Source organism: Varanus komodoensis, unplaced genomic scaffold (assembly GCF_004798865.1).
Source record: "Varanus komodoensis strain SLA01 unplaced genomic scaffold, ASM479886v1 scaffold79, whole genome shotgun sequence".
Classification (NCBI taxonomy): domain Eukaryota; kingdom Metazoa; phylum Chordata; class Lepidosauria; order Squamata; family Varanidae; genus Varanus; species Varanus komodoensis.
The window spans coordinates 1,416,360-1,432,977 of record NW_025336467.1 but is presented as its reverse complement, the minus strand read 5'-3'; the positions used below and the strand labels follow the sequence as shown (position 1 = coordinate 1,432,977).

General features: G+C 48.2%; 1 protein-coding gene and 2 long non-coding RNA genes across 4 annotated transcripts in view; 2 read left to right on the top strand and 1 right to left on the bottom strand.

Moving 5' to 3' along the window:
- Nucleotides 1-80: 80 nt before the first annotated feature.
- LOC123035344 lies at nt 81-15,772 on the bottom strand. 2 transcript variants are annotated; one of them, XR_006416919.1, is made up of 4 exons: nt 15,684-15,754; nt 12,177-12,350; nt 7,905-8,206; nt 81-973 (listed from the first exon to the last, which is right to left on the bottom strand). It is a non-coding gene; the product is annotated as an uncharacterized LOC123035344 (long non-coding RNA). The 2 variants fall into 2 exon arrangements; XR_006416920.1 differs by lacking the exon at nt 12,177-12,350 and having other exon boundaries at nt 15,684-15,772.
- LOC123035345 lies at nt 10,020-14,148 on the top strand. The gene is made up of 3 exons (XR_006416921.1): nt 10,020-10,460; nt 12,349-12,387; nt 13,240-14,148. It is a non-coding gene; the product is annotated as an uncharacterized LOC123035345 (long non-coding RNA).
- The window catches only part of MFSD12 (major facilitator superfamily domain containing 12), a 28,562-nt gene continuing 27,494 nt past the window's right edge, over nt 15,551-16,618 (top strand). Inside the window, exon 1 of the mRNA XM_044453415.1 lies at nt 15,551-15,852. Coding sequence (XP_044309350.1) covers nt 15,585-15,852 — 268 coding nt within the window. The 5' untranslated portion in view covers nt 15,551-15,584. The remainder of the gene's footprint in view (nt 15,853-16,618) is intronic.

Below are 16,618 nucleotides of genomic sequence, written 5' to 3'. Positions count from 1 at the left end.
CTGGATTATTCACTGGAATCTAACATATGTCTCGCTTCTGTTTTTCCCTCCTGCCTTCTGCTCTTACTGAAATGGAGATACACAGTGCAAAGAATCTCTTTATTATAGCAAAGCCAACAGAAGCAGAAACAAAGAGCAGTCTAGTGTCAGTTGTGCAATTGTAAGGCAGTGTATCTATTGCATACATTTCTTTTAAAATTCAGAAACTCTGGCTTGGGAAGGGACAGGAGAGGAAAAGCCCTGATTTCCTCCATGCACACAGGGTATATATTTGTCCTGTCATTCAACCAGCAAGCCGTGTTCCAAGGATCTGCATCTACCGTGCGGTGTCTTGTTAGCCTGGAGTTGGCTTCTCTGTGATTTGGTTGCAGCATCTTTCCTGGGTGGCACAAAGCCATCGAAAGGTACCTGTGCCAAGGCAGTGTGTTCTTTGATGTGTGTTTGAGTATTCTCTGTATTTCCCATGTTTGATCTGTGATTTTTCATACTTCAAAGTATCCATATTTCATTATGAACTCAGGAAGGGGTCTTGGAATGAGTCCCTCTCTGGGTGACATTGTGATATTCCTCTTGTTTTCTTGTGCAGTGTCCCAGTTAGATATTTTATTTCAAGTTAGAACTAGTAACCCAGTCTTGATGGACTTCTGGCTCTCTCTGATTTAATCACGTTGTTGTCCAGACTGTTTACTAAACCTGTTTCCTCCTTTTTCTGCATATTATCTTAATCCCATCAACGCAAGAATTCCTATTCATAATCTCCATTGCAACAGAGTCATCACATTTAAAACTCCACATTTCTTATTTAGTGTCTACTGCACCAAATGCACCATACCAAAAAGACTTACCCAGCCTGGAAGCAATTAATCTTACAACATTTTTCATAGTCTGAGAAAGCATCATTTTCTGCTTTGATTCCAGAAATGGGTTGTTGAATTAATGCTGGGAATTCTCAGCGAGAGTTGAGTTCAGGGAGCTATGGGGGAAAACAAGAAACTTCAGCTTGTTTGTACATATATTTATATGCCACCTATAACTGCAGATGCCTTCCTAGGTGGCTTACAATACATTAAACATAATAAAACACATTTGTTGTTGCTGTTAGTCGCAAAGTCGTGTCCGACCCATCGCGACCCCATGGACAACATTCCTCCAGGCCTTCCTGTCCTCCACCATCCCCCAGAGTCTACCTAAGTGACCCCATCCAGCCACCTCATCCTCTGCCGTCCCCTTCCCCTTTGGCCTTCCATCGTTCCCAGCATCAGGGTCTTCTCCAGGGAGTCCTTCCTTCTCATTAGGTGGCCAAATAAAACACATTAAAAACCTATTAAAATATGAACGAATTAGAAGATATAACAATATAAAAAGGGCCACAGCATTCAGGTGCTAAGTGTTAAAAATTTTCTAAAAAGATATGTTTTTGTCTGGCTTCAAAAGGAAAATAAAGACAGCTCCAGGCCAATTTCTATAAGGAGGGAGTTCCAGAGATGGGGAGCAGCTGGAGGCTGAACTAACAGCTAAACTCCTGACTTGGAAAAATGTATTTCCCCCAGTTGTTTTTGGAAGTCTACTAGTGGGTTGAAAACCTAGCTAAACTGCCTAGGGCTATTAAGCATGCTAACTCAAGCCCTCTGGAGCTATCTACCAAGGGATGTTGGGAATTGGAATCCAACAATAGCTAGAAAGCTGCCCCTCCTGAATTTGCATTGTGCATTTCAGCTGGGAGTCATACCAGAAATCCCTGCCAAATCTATAACCAGTTTTGTGAATACATACTGGTCTGGAGTCGGCTTTGCTCTAAACCAGGGTCCTCAAACTTTTTAAGCAGGGGGCCTCAGACTGCTGGGGGAGGCGGACTGTATTTTGAAAAAAATATGAACAAATTGCTATGCACAGTGCACATTAAAAATTAATTAAAATTAAAAAAATAATTAAAAATTAAAAAATGTTGCTCTGCTCGCTTGGGCTGCAGCAGAAGCCCAAGATGAGGTCGGGAAGAGCATGTCCTTATTCAAGGGACAGAGCTATAATGTCCGTGATCGTGCGGTGAGGGGGAAGGTGGACGCGATCGTGGCCATCTCCCTCCCACCTCCCGAGGATGTCCATGATCACAGCCATCTCCCCACTGAGTATTCCTGCGGCGGCTCAGAGCTTTTGGACTTGCTCAGAGATCATTTTCTCCAAACAAGTCCAAAAGCTCTGAGGCGGGCTGGATGAATCAGCATGGAGGTCCGGATGCAGGCCGTGGGCCGTAGTTTGAGGACCCATGCTCTAAACCAACAGGACTGCTGTTTTTAATGTTGTGCTTTAATGCATTAATTTGATGATCATTTTAATAAAAGATTATTGCCAGCAAGGTAAAGGGAGCGTGCCCCAGACAGCTCATGATGGTGCCGGGCTTTGGTCCTTGGCTTTCCTGCTTTTCACTGCCAGTTTGGCGCATAAAATGACCTCTCCTATCCATCATCCAAGAGGGGACAAGGGTTCCAAAACTAGAAAGCACGTGAATCAGGTGAAGCCTCCAGAGCACAAGCTACTCCGTTCTCTTGGAACCGTTTCAGTTGGTTCAGCTCGAGGAGGACGCTGCCAAAGTGCTCGGACAAGTTTGTGGAACAGCTTTTTTGGATCCTTTCCCTGCTTGGCTTATAAAAACTGGCAGGGAGGGAAGCAGCCTGTCAGGGCAGAGAGGTGATGAACGCCTCCTTGTGAGAAGGGGTGGTCCCAGGCTGCCTCAAAGAGACAATGTGGAGAACGCTTCCAAAGAAACTTCCCCCGGACCCAGAAGATCTTAACAACTTTTGGCCTGGGCCAACGTGCCTTTCCCAGGCACGGTTCTCGAGCAACTAGCTTGACCTCTGCAGCTTTTGGGGTTCTTAACCAGCGTGTCTTTCTGGGATGACTCAACTGGAAGTGGAGAAACTTCACCTGCACATCCTCCTCAGATGGCTAATTCTTGGGGGATACTGCTCAGCCCCTTGGATGCTCCATTATGGGTTCTTTTGGGGTTGGCTTGTTCGTAAAGCCATCCAGTGGGGTCATCAAGGGGTTTGGTGTGTGTGCTTACAGCAGACCAGTGAGGTATAGCTTGGCGTATCTTCTTCATCCTCAGTTCAGGCTGCGGGTGTGCCAGACTGGCTGTGACATTGGGCTGGGTGAGGGTTAATAAAAGGAAGCTCAATGCAGGCAATGCTGACTGAATGGAGAGGGGTTGGCTGTTCGGGTGGAGGCTGCATTGCCCCTGAAAAAGCAGATTCTTAGCTGAGGGTTTCCCAGAGCCTCCTCTGTCTCTTGAAGCTCAGGTCGCCTCAGTGTCCTGGAGCGCCTTCTGCCAGCTTCAGTTTCTGGCCCAGCTACATCCCTATTTCTGGCTCCAGGAAGCTGGTAGCTTCCAAGTTAGATTACTGCAATGCATTCCTTGTGGGGCTGCCCTGGAAGGCTGTTCAGAAGCCGCTGCGTGTACAAAAGGCAGCACATCACACTAATTCTCATCCGTTGGCACCAGCTGGCATGCAAGCTGCAGACCCCAATTCAAGGTGTGAGTTTTGTAAGAAAAAAAGCAGGATATAAATCTAGTAAACAAACAAACATCTTATAATGCTTGTCATGGATACTGACTACAGTATCTGGCAGAGTCCCAAAGTGGCACCGCCATTAAAGCGGAACCTTCTTCTACGGGCCACCTCCACAGCCGTGCTTTTTAATCCTGTGATTTGTTTTTTGTGAAATGTTTCAAGATGCCCCAAGAACCTCAGTTCTTGGCCAGTACAGAAATGAGGAGGAGAAGGAAAAGGATGAGACAGAGATGAGAGGGAGAGCGAGAGTGAGGAGAAGGCGATGTTGATGGTGGAGGGGGGGAGGGGGAGGGGAGGAGGAGGAGGAGGAGGAGGGGTTTGTGACTGGAAGTTGCACTGAGAGCTATGTTTCTTGGTATTCAGGCAGAGAACAACAGGAATACATAAATAAGCGGGGAACGTTATCTGCCTGTCTAAGCAACTTCACCCATTTTTCCACAGGCTGCCTGGGGACCGCCAGGACCGGGTCTTTGCAGGGCTCCTTTCGGTCCAGCCGGAGCACACTGCGGTGCTTCAGGCGGGGGAGATGCCGGGTGATGAACCGTGGTCCCACCGGCATCTGATGCAGACGCAGGGTGTGACGGAGGACTCCCCCTTCACGGACTACCGGCTCCCTTCCCTGGATTCCCTCTTCATTCCTCGTGACATCCTGTACTTGGTAATGGCCACTATCATCGTGGTGCTCGTGGCCTACGCCATTGTGGGCCACCTCATCAACGACCTGGTACATGACTTTGCTGGTGAGCAGCTGGTGGGCATCAGCCGTGCGCATGCAGAAAAGCTTTGGGATCAGGGACGGGCCGACGCCGACAAACGTTTCTGCCCACGCTTTGCCAATGCCCGCAGCGCCGTCGTTACTTGTTTTTCAGCGCCAGGCTAAGACCTTTATATTTCAACAATATTTTAATAACTTTTAACATTAGTTATATAGGTTTTAATCTGCAGCCAGGGTGGATCTGGATTTTATTTGTATTATGTTTTATTTTATTCTTCTTATTTATGTAAGCCGTCCTGAGCCTTTGCGAAAGGATGGCATACAGTCAGTCAGTCAATCAATTCACCTGGCCACCCACTGAAGGAACTGGATTTGGGGCTAATGCATTCATCTGACTTGTGCAAATTCACACACCCCGACAAATCCAAATTTCCCCAAATGTGTGTTTTTACTATGGGGAAGAATACGTAGTTGGGTGGTGATTGTGGTTTAATTTTCCATATTTTTCTACAACTAAACTGGCATAACATTACAAAACAAAACAAAAATTCTGCAGAATTTGCCCAACTCAGGAAAAGCCCATCTATGGCAAATCTGCAGGAGAGATTCTGAAAAATTTGAGCTCTTTAGAGTCTGTCACAGGTTTCCTTGGCATCCTGCTTTGGATGCTTTGTTGCTTCAAGCTTCTGATGAAGATTATTGTGTGTGTGTGTTTTATTTATTTAAAACTTTTGTATGCTGTCCCCCATGCAAGGCATCTCGGGACGGCTCACAGTCAAAACATTAAAACAATCAATAAAATTACATACCTTAAAACAATCCAGCAGTAAAAGCAATAAAACGTGACTGTTACAATTAATACTAGTTTTTAAAATACCAGTTAAAAAAAAAAGTTTTGACCTGGTGCTGAAAAGAGTATAAGCTGGGCGCCAGGCGAACGTCTCCAGGGAGCACATTCCATAATCTGGGCGCCACCACAGAGAAGGCCCTGCTCCGGGTAGATGTCCTTTTTACCTCCTTCAGGGAGGGTTCCCACAGCAGGGCCTCCCTTGCTGATCTTAAGGGGCATGAGGGCAGATAAGGAAGGAGACATTCCTTCAGGTATCCCGGTCCCAAGCCGTTCAGGGCTTTATAGGGCAAAACCAGCACCTTGAATTGAGTCTGGACTTCAACTGGGAGCCATTGGAACTGGTAGAGGACCAGCATTATATGAGAATAATGACCAGTCCCTGTTGGCATCCTGGCAGCTCTATTCTGTACCAGCTGAAGTATCCAGACCGTTTTCAAGGGCAGCCCTATGTAAACATTTCTCATCCTAACAAACCAGAGCATAGGATATGCCTTCTTCTGGATTGCTAATGCAGGGCTGTTCACTGGGATGTTAATTTTCTCTCTCTGTTTTCCACTTTTTTCAGATTGGGCTTTTGGCCCAAAACTAGACGAGAAGAAAGCACTTGATGACAGAACCGACGGAAGAGAGCTCAGCGCTTCTGAGAACAGTGTGGCTTGGCAGGACGCAAATTTCTCTGTCGTGGTGGAGGGATGCGAGGTGTACCACATGCCCAGCATCACCTGGGGTCCTTCTAGGCATCACCCATAGTCACTTCTGTCCCTGTTGCAAAGTCCATCAACACAAGGTCTCTCAAAGGTGTTTCATGGACCATCCAAAACTCCTTGGCTTGTGGCTGCACACAGTGCCGAAGGGGCCGTAGCTGAAGATTAGGACCCCAGCCCCTTCTTGGCTCCTCAAAACCCAAGCCTTCTTGCCAGTCTTAGTTCGTGACATACTTTTAAACAAACAAACAAACAAACAAACAAACCTCTCTGGTGCTTGAAACCAACAGAAGCATTTAGCAATAATTCTGCTTCTCTGCCCTTGAGCTAAGTTACAGGTCAGAAGTATCTTGGCTGGACTGCATTTGGAAGTGGGCTTGGAAATGTACTGTGATCCAGGGTAAGTGGGCCAGGACCTGTGTTATTCACACAGATCTTTATTCCCTGCCCTCCATCTGGCTGATACGTTTTGCACAAGCTGGCATCTCAGCATTGTCTTCAGTGTCACACAGAACGCACTGCAGGAATCTAGCTTGTTGTTTCACAGAAGACCAAAGATCAAACCAAGGGCATCCTGGTCCAGATAAGGGCACAGCTGGGTGTGTGGCAATATCGGGGTCAAGGTACCAATGTACCCAGGAATTTCTTGTTTCCTAGCAACACTCCATTAGGGGTGCTTAAAGAGGCGGAAAGGGAGCCAGAGCACACCCAGTAAATGGATGAAGGACTTTGACTGGGGAGGAGGAGGAGGAACTGGGACACTCCTTGAAGACGGGCACCATTCACAACAATTTCAGTTGGCCTTGTCCCCATCTTTTCCAGGGGGGGCCTTGTGATTCCCCCCCCCCCCTTGGGCAAGGGGCCCTATTCCAGCTCAGAGATTCTAAGACTTACCACAGGTTTTTGCAAGGATACCCTTTGGATTCAGGAATTCTTCTGGGATACTTTGAATGCAACAGTCGCATTTTATGGGTTATATGTTATTTATTGCTGGGATTGTTTTAATGTATTTGATTTTATTGATTGTTTTTAATGCATTGATTGTGAGCCGTCCCGAGCTGCCTTGCATGGGAGGATGGCCTATAAATGTTTTAAATAAATAAATAAAATACTCTAGAACTTGGAAAGGCCCAGGATCTGGAAATCCCACTGATGTTTGTGACCTTTTGGCTTAGAAATACAGACAATCTGAGAGAAATTTAGGAAATTCCTAGGGAGGTTGGACAAAGAGAAGTTCCTTTCTGCCCATAAATTATCAAGGTTACCTAGTGAGGTTCGTGGGCTGCAAGCGATCAAAAAGAAGTCCTTTACACAGCATGTGACAGATTTGTAAATCACAATGTCACAAGAAGATGGAAGGAAGGACGGAATTTAAGGAAGAACTGGCATGATTCCTACACCTGGAGGGCAGTGGTTGGGGTAGCTGTGGCTTTCTGAGTTTTCCGAGGGCATCTGGCCAGTTGCTGTTGGAAGCAGATTGCTGGCTGGGAAATGCTCGACTTCAGCAATAGCTTAGCTCCTCCAACCAAAAATAAAAATAAAAATGCAAGTCTCAATTCCCATTTCAACACCCACATACGGAAGACCTCTTCCACCTCTTCCATGAGGGAAAGGCACTCACAGTATGCTCAGAGATGCTCTCTTTTATGTTAGGCTTCACATTTTCCTCCAAGCCTTGCCATGAAAACTGCCAGGTTCTTCTAACAGCACCTCTGGGTTGGCCCCTTTCCTCACTCCAAACTCCTTTCCTTTGGTCTCTGCATGGGTTCAAGCACTCTGCTTCCCAGGGGGACACCAAGCCACTGTTCCGGTTTCCCCCATCTGTGATGGACGCAATATTGATCCATTTTATTTTATTGTTATTATTTTATTGTATTTTTTATTCTCCCAGTATTTTAAAAATTGACTGGTTTTATTCTTGTTTTTATTCCTATTTTAGATGCGGCACACTGTTTGTTTGTTTGTTTGTTTGTTATGGGTTCTGTTTTTGGTTCACTCTCTGGAAGCCGCCCAGAGACGTTTTTAGTAACTGGGACGGCATACAAAAACCATACATACATACATACCTGCTGCAGTGCAGTCTCATGAAGAGGCAGAGGCACCTGGCCATGGGCAGGTAAGAACGCTTTCCCAGAGGCATTAGCAAGTGCCCTTTGATTCCAAGTCCACAGTCGAAGTTGCAAGGAAAATAAGGTCCGGCTTCTCACCTTCCTCCCCACAAAATATCGACAGATGTGCCTAAGAGAACACCGTGCTGCGATGCCAGGCAGGCAAAACGAGATGGAGGCTTTTGCTGGGATGGTGCTGCTTTGGGGACTCAGCTTGGTTCCCTGCTCTCATGGCCAAGGTATGGCATGCCGCCCGCTTTCTGCGAAAGAACCAAAAGGAAAAAAATGGGGGTCAATGCTGCTTTCAGGGACAGAATTTGGGGCAGAAGTGGAGGGTCCATTCAGCAGAATCAGCTGGACATCCCCTCAGGGAAGGGAAGGGAAGGGAAGGGAAGGGAAGGGAAGGGAGGCAGAGCAAAGCAAAGAGGAAAGGAAAGCAATCAAAGGAAGGGAAGGGAAGGGAAGGGAAGGGAAGGGAAGGGAAGGGAAGGGAAGGGGCACTTTCAAAAGAGCAATTTTGTCTGTCAAGGATTCCCTGTATTTCCATAAGTCACAACTATTTTGATTCCTCTCTCCCTCCTTCCTCCCTCTGTGTCTGAATAATCCAGTTAGCCTTAAATGCCTGCATTTAATAAATTGTTTTAATCAATTTAATTGCGCCCCTGAGCAACCCTAAGAGAACCAGCTTTGGTGGAAAGGTAGAGAACAAAGCAGGAAGGAAGGAAGGAAGGAAGGAAGGAAGGAAGGAAGGAAGGAAGGAAGGATTGTTCCCTGTTGATCTCAAAGTACATGGGGGTCAAAGGGGGTGTACCTGTTATATGTTATGATCAGCAGATTTTCTTATAAGTTCTGATCATTAAGGGCAGGGCAAGGGGCTGACATCAAGCTTCTGTTCAGCAGAAGGCACAGAAACGCCCCCAAAGCAGCTGCAGGACTGGCAAAAGCATTTACTGAAACTCTAAATCTAAAATTAAACTTGTATGATCTAAAAATGACTGCACTGCCCCACCAAGGAGATGGACCACGGTGAGGAAGGCACCCAGTTTCAATAGAGGGTGCAGCCTGGAGGTGAAAAAGAATGGCAGAAAAGAAAGTGCTATTTATTGAATCAGGGCTATCAGACTCAAGATTCTCTGAGGATGGATTGACAACATCAAAAGCTGCCACTTCCATTCGGATCTGCAGTGAGGCAGGGGGCTTGTTAACCATCTCCCCTCTAGCATTTTTCCTGCTATATTTTGTAAGTCCACATCTGTTTATCTTCTGTGTGCTCTTGCAGAATTTTGTTTAAAAAGTGTACCTGTCTGGTTTTCTCCTCAACAGAAAGATACCCTTCGATTCTGCACAAGAGATTTCTCTTAAGCTGATAATTAGTGCAGAACAAAGTCTTTCACTGACTTCGGGGTGGTGTGCATGTAGATTTATCTAATTACCAGCTTTCTCACCACAACAGCCAATTGAATTCCGGGCCCAATTCAAGGTGCTGGTACTTAGCCATAAAGCCCTAAACGGCTTGGGTCCTGGATACCTGAATTTTTCCCTTATATGCCCTCACGCCCCTTAAGATCAGCAGGGGAGGCCTTGCTCCGGGAACCCTCTTTGAGGGAAGTATGGAGGGTCTCCATGTGGAGGAGGGCCTTCTCTGTGGTGGCACCCGGACTATGGAACATGCTCCCCAGAGAGGTCTGCCTGGTGCCAACCCTCTACTCTTTTTGGTGCCAGGTAAAGACCTTTTCATTTAACCTTCATTTTAACAGCTAATTCTATTTTAATAATACTGCTAATTTGTATACAGTCGTGTTTTAGTCTTTATTTTTATTAAGAGAGGATGTACTGTGGAATGTTTTATGTTATCTATAATATTTTATCATTATCTATGTTGGAATTTTATTTGTGTAAGCTGTCCTGGGGCTGTCGCAAAGGACGGCATACAACTGTCTCAAATAAACAAACAAAACAGCCCTGTAAAGTAGCTAAGGTCAGCATATGAAAAAGCAATGGAGCAGGAACCTTTGTAGTTGTGTAAGGATTTGGAACGAAAGGCTGACACAGCCTTCCCCATGCTGCTTCCCTCCAGATGTTTCAGGCTTTGGATGTTTTGGACTGCTCCCAGCCCCAGCTGCATGGGCCACGATCAGGAATGCTGGGGGTTGTAGTCTAGGACATCTGCAGTGGATCAGGGCGGGGAAGGCTGCGCTGGGCACACCAGCGCTGAAGAACTCTAGTAAAACAACTGGAAACCTCCGTCGGCCTCTTCTTTTCCTCTGCACATGCTTTAGGTGATCATTATGGCAACATCAGATCTTCTGGCAGTGAGGGTGGGGCTGCAGAGCCCAGAGTTCTGCAGTGACCATGGTCTTTGCTGCATGTACCCCTAACAGGCCTTGTGACCGGAACCACGGCTGGGTCAAGCGCTTGGCAGTCATGGCTGGTGGGACTGACAGCTGTGGTAGTTTTCCTGTGCTTGATGTTCGTGGCATTGCTCATCAACAGGCTGTTTTTCTCTAGCAAATCGTAAGCCTCTCTTATTTTTGCATTTTGCTCTGGGTTTTAAATGTTTGTGCGATCCACAACCCATAAGAGATGGTCAGACACTGAAGTATATGTTAGGTTTTCACTCAGTGGGCAAAGGGGTGCAGGGACAGACCGACTCCTTTTGGGAAAGTGCAAGCCCATTTCTAAATATTCAGCTTCCTTTAAAAAAGTAAAAAAGTTTCTAGTCCCCCTTACTCACAAAGAGAAAGCAGGAAGAATGGAGAAAAATTCTTCTCAGTGATTCATTAATAAAACAAACTGCTCCCATCTTCAGGGGTACTGAAACTCTTTTTAGTCTGCGGTCTAAATTCAATTCCAGAGAAGCCCCCAGAGGTTGCATCCAAGGGGCAGGGAGAGGACAGGAGGAGCTAAAATATATATTTATTTAAAACTTTTCTGTACCGTCCCATCACAGACGTCTCGAGACGGGTTACAACACCATTAATAAAATCGAATAAAAACAGAAATAAGAGTAGGAGTGGCACAGCATCCGATGTGAAGTATAAAACCACCAATTCAAACAAATTAACATTTAAAATATTGGGAGAATAAAAAGGTTTTCGCCTGATGCCAAAAGATACAAAAGTACCACTGGATTTTAACTTAACGCACTTTAAGAAAGGCCTTTTAAGCATTTAGAATGAGGATAGTAAGGCTGGGTAACTACCGGCACCTGAAATGTCAGCACCTGAGAAGCATGACCAGGGTCACAGGTGTCAGCATCCTGGAGTCCCAATTTGAGAAGAGGGAATAAAACTCGGGTTCGTGGGAAAGACCAAGCGTCCAGACCATCTGAGGCTTTATTGTATTTACCCCAAGGTTCCTGCGGTACTCAGGATAATGCATGCATTACCGGGCAGGCAGAGGTGAACTCTGCTGCCAAGCTTCAATACCATTACAGGGCATTTGTAGGTACACAGGTACAGGGCAAGTGATGACAGAATGCAGGGATTGCAATAAGATTCTGAGGCCTTCACATACAGAACAGATAAAGGAAGGTCAGTCAATCACACAGTGACAATGAGATTACAGTATTTCTAATTGCCTGTATTGACACTTTAGTTCAGTAGCTTGAACCCATCTCCAGGTCTGTTTGGACATGTAAATTCAAGCTACTGAAACTATGCATGAACTCAAGACTCTTATCTAGACTCTAGACATTCTGAATTGGCCAGGGCACATGGAGCCTCTGGGCTATCAAAAGATACTTCCTTGTAAACTGAATTCCAACAATGACTATTTAATCATTGTGAAGGTATGCAATGTAAATTCGGACTAAATGATCTGTGTACTGTAGCTTACAGCTAAAGGTGAGAGAAAGGAGCGGGGGATGAAGGACGTTTGAAACAGTGATTTAACTTGGTTTGAGAAGTACAGGATTTGATCCCACAATGCGAAAAGCACACAGAGGCAATGTTTTTCAGACAGGATTTATCCAAATTTTCCCAACACAGGAAAACCAGAGGGACTTACACCTAAACACACAAGTCTGTCTTGGTCGCCTTCACGGCAGCTAACACTGGAGACATCAGGGGAGCTACAGTGCTGACGAGACATATCTTAGAGGCCTGACCTCGAGTTTCCTGAACCATCTGGACCCAGGGAAGTGTGGCAGCGAACAGCAGAATCATTTCCTAGCAAGGGATCTGCTCACTTTTCAAAAACAGCAAAGAAAGACGAAGCTCCCAGTTTTACCTTTTTAAAAGTTTCTGATCCTATAGAAGACACGGAAATAATACAAATAAGGCTAAGGGTGCAGGAGTGTGAGCAACCAGGCTGTGAGTCCTGTACATTCAAAGATTTCGCATCCTGCTGCTTTTCCATTGATCCACTACTTCCTCCTCATAATTCTGTCTCTCCTTTGCAGATCTGATACAGAGTCAAGCGGGAAAAACAATGAACTCAGGTAAATATCGTAAGAAACACTGTGGTATGGTTAGAGGGTTGAACTACAGACCCGGGGGATCCGGGTTCGAGTCCCAATTTGGCCACGAAGCTCATTGGGTGTCTTTGAGGCAGTCATTCACTCATGTCACCTCACCTACTTATCAGGGTTGTTGTGAGGAGGAAATGAAGCTACGTAGTTCTGGTTATTTTTGTTGTGTTCATTGACACAACAGTGTTGTGCTCATTGACACAATAAAGGTATAGCTTTATTCTGGGTCACAGCAAGAGGTGAGCTGAGCCAAGCTTTTGGATTCTTCAAAGAAAGTAGTCCCATCTGTCACACCCCCGTTCTGATTTTTTCCAATTTTATTTATTTTCTGTTTAAATTTATATGCCACCTACCAGTCCAAAAGGATTCCCTAGGAGGCTTACAATAAAATCGGTAATTACAATGCTAGAAACAAAAACCAGTTATATATAAAATAGGTAAAATCACAACAGGAATTAACAAGAAAACATAATTATATCAAGTAAGCAGGGCAACAGGTCCTACAGAAAGTGAAAGATTTCAAATCAGTTCTTAAACTATTCAGAGAAATGTCTTTGCCTGGTGCCAAAATGAGAAAAGGTTGGTGCCAGATGAATTTCTTTGGGGAACCTGTTCCAAAATTCAGGGGCAGCCACAGAGAAGGTCCTGCTTCTATTCACCATCCCTTCACCTCCTTATGGAATAGCTCTTTCAGAAGAGTCTGAGAAAGTATATATGGGAGCAAACAGCCCTTTAGGTAGCCAGTTTAGGAGTCTGTCCTGCCTCCCAAATGCCCCCCTTTCTGGTTCTTATTCCTGCTTTTTCCCACTTCTGTCCTTCCAGAGCAGTCGCCAATATTTATGACAACATGGCAATGGAGGAAGATGAGGGACCTTCCACCCAAAGGGCAGAGGAAGAGAATAAGCAGACCAGCATGTGAGCAGAGTGACCATGAGGGACAAAGTTTGGGAGGGGGAAGGAGGTTGGAAACCATCTGCATTCCTGCAACTTGAACAGCCACTTAAAGCTGGCAGTTGTCTCCAAGGTCATTCAAGGACATCACAACTCCTCTTCTAAGGTTTAAATGTACATCTCTGCCAATGCACATGCAGTGGACTGACGATCTAAAAATACGCTCCCAAAACATGATTTTCACATGAAAAATGCATCTCTTAGATGGCAGGTGTGCTTTTCAATCAGATTGCTTGAAGGGGAGAGAGATTCTTGGGATATTTCTTCTATCAATTGCATCAGAATCAGCAAACTGTGATTATAGCTCAGGGGACCTGGGTTTCTAAATGGATCTGAGCCCCAATACCGTTTTTCATTCGTATTTTATTGACTAGTAGCTCTGTAAGCTAAAACACACCATGACGCCAGCCAGATTGTGAATGGTAGACCAGGAGTCGGGAAATCTGGGTTCTAGTCCACACCTGGCCATGCAGCTTGCCGAGTGACTTCGTGCCGGCCACTCTCAGCCTAGGCTACCTCACAGGGTTGTTGTTAGGCTCAAACAGAGAGGTTGGGTACCTTTTAAGTTACTTTGTATTCCTTGCAAGAGGAGAAAAGGTGTTGAGCCACCTTTACTAAGCTGAAAAGGCACGGGCTTGCAGCTGAATGGATGATTATTGTATATATTTTACTGTTATATTATGTTTTAAGGTTGTTCTCTACACGTTCACCACCTAGAGCCCTGCATGGCTTAAGGGCAGAATAAAAATGTAATAAACAAATAAATAAATAACGCACGCAGAAACGGAGTCTTACAGGGCCCCTTCCAACTGTACTTCTGTTCTCTTTGCCAGCTCCATTTTTTAAAGCATCAAATACTCCTTTGAATCATCTTCACGTGACTGCCAGAATTAGCGGTGCGTTTGCTGCCCAGGTGTTAACTTTACATTCACTTGTGGGTGGGGAGGCGGGGAAGCACCGCCTCGCGAGGGGGAACATTCATTGAAAGCAAGTGATAAAATTAGCGCTAGCCAACCCATGGCTATTAACTTGAAAAGGGAAGGAAGGATGCGGTGGCGAGCAGCATCAGGGGCTCCGGAGAACCTTTGCCAGGCCAGAAGCATATGGCGGCTCACCGCCCGTCACTTTCAGGAGGAAGTGAAACCTGCCTGAACTCCAGCTGCATCCGTCCTGCTCGCTTCTTCGGAATGCCACGCAGGGCTTGGGGGACGCCTGCGGGATGCAGAGGGTGGAAGGGGCGGCTGGGGGCGCCATGAGATGTGAAACGAGAAGAGAAAAAGGGATACGTGCTAGTGCCTCGGCTCCTCTCCGCGACCCACCGCCTTCGCTGGAAAGGCCTGAGGGCTCCTAAAGCCCGCCACGGGAGGCACCCGGACTGGAGAGCGCGCGTAAAGCCAAGCAAGCGCTCTCTGCATCTTTCCCCGCTTGCGCTCCAAATCCGAATCGAAGAAGTTCCGGGGGGGGGGGGAAGGCCCCTTGGTGGGCGGGGCAGAAGGCTAAAGGGGCGGCCCCAAACACCGACCTCTGCGGGGCGGCATTCTTCCTGCCAGGGGGTGAGCTTTAGGGCGCGCGGCCCAGCCTTTCGGAACGCGGGGAGGCCCTCCGCAAGGCACCGAAAGCTCGGGGCGGGCGCATCTTGGCCCCCGGCCTTTCCTCCTGCAAATCATCCCGAGGCCAGCCAGGGCCTCTGGAAGCCCCCGGAGCCTCGCGGGTGGTGCGGGGGGGCGTGGGCTGCGACGGTCGCAGATCGTTCATCCGCTCGCCAAGGCTGGGGATGCCCGGGGGCTAGTCGGTGCAGGGCGCTCCTCTTATCCCGAGCAGGCAGGAAGCCGGGAGGTGGGGAAGCCGCGCGGGGACGCCCCCTCGGGGCCGCTCCATTGGCTCGCTCCCCGGCGGCCGAGGACCGCGCGGCGCCGGCAGCTCGCTGGAGGGCGCAGCGGAGCCGGCGCCGCGGACGATCGCCCACGACCGGCCCGGGGGGTTTTCCGGAGCCCATAAAGGCCGCCCGGCGGGCGCATGGCGCGGCAGACTTCCCGGTCGCGGCAGCGTTCGCCCCCCGTCTGCGCTCCTGCTCGCCGTCGGCTGGGCGCGGCCCCGGCGATCGTCCGCTGCAGCCCAGCTGATGCGCCCCGGCGCCTCTCCTTTGCGCACGGGCGGCCGGGGCAGCCGCGCGCCGGGAGCCCGCACGGGGAGCCGCGCGGACGCGTCCGGGGATCATGGGGGACCCGCCGCCGCCGCTGCCCCTGCGCGCTCGCCTCAGCTACTCGGTGGGCCACTTCCTGAACGACCTGTGCGCCTCGATGTGGTTCACCTACTTGCTCGTGTATTTCCACTCCGTGCTGGGCTTCAGCACCACTCACGCGGGCGCGCTCCTGCTGGCCGGGCAAGTGGCCGACGGCATCTGCACGCCGCTGGTGGGCTACGAGGCGGATCAGGCCGGCGGCTGCGGGCGCTACGGCCGAAGGAAATCGTGGCACTTGACTGGTAAGGGCCCGCGGCGAGGGCGACCTGGAGCCGGTCGGCGGGGCGCCTGGCGCGGGCAGCCTGCCCAGCGCTTCCGTGGGGAAGGTTGGCACGGGCCGGAGAGTGCGCGTGAAGCCAACATGCTGCGGGCTGGCTTGATGCACCCGGGGCAAGCCCCCCTTTCTTCCGCCTCTCCGAGCAGTCGTTCGTCCACTTGGCAACATCATCCTGGCGTGCAAGGCCCGTCCACAGGCAGTCCTCCGAGGGTCCCTGGAATACATTTGCAGGCTAGCCAAAATATCCCTTCAGGCTCTCCTCATTTCTGCCTCAGGCAACATGGCGGGGCAGGCCAGGTGAGCAAAGAGTGGTATCCCAGACCTGTGGTTTGTTGATGAAAGATGGGTGCTTGCTATGCCAACAAGTCCTGACTGGGTATCCATGGCCAACCCATGAAGTCATCTCATGGTTTGCTGGTGGGTTGTTTCCCATGGCTGGTTATCTGGACTCCAGCAACATGGTAATCTCCCATTACAGCATAAGCTTCTGAGATGCCTTTTTAGCCTAACCTTAACCCATTTTCCTCTTTTGAGGAGCTCAGGGCAGCTTACGCGGTTCTATTTTATCCTCAGGACAACAACCCTGAGAGATAGGCCTGTGGCTGGCCCACCCAGTTTGCTCCATGGCTGAATGGAGACTAGAACCCCGATTGCCTGAGTCCCGGTCCCACACCCTAAGCCCCTGCACCACACTGGTTCTTAAACCAAGTGAACCAAAACAAAGACGCTTA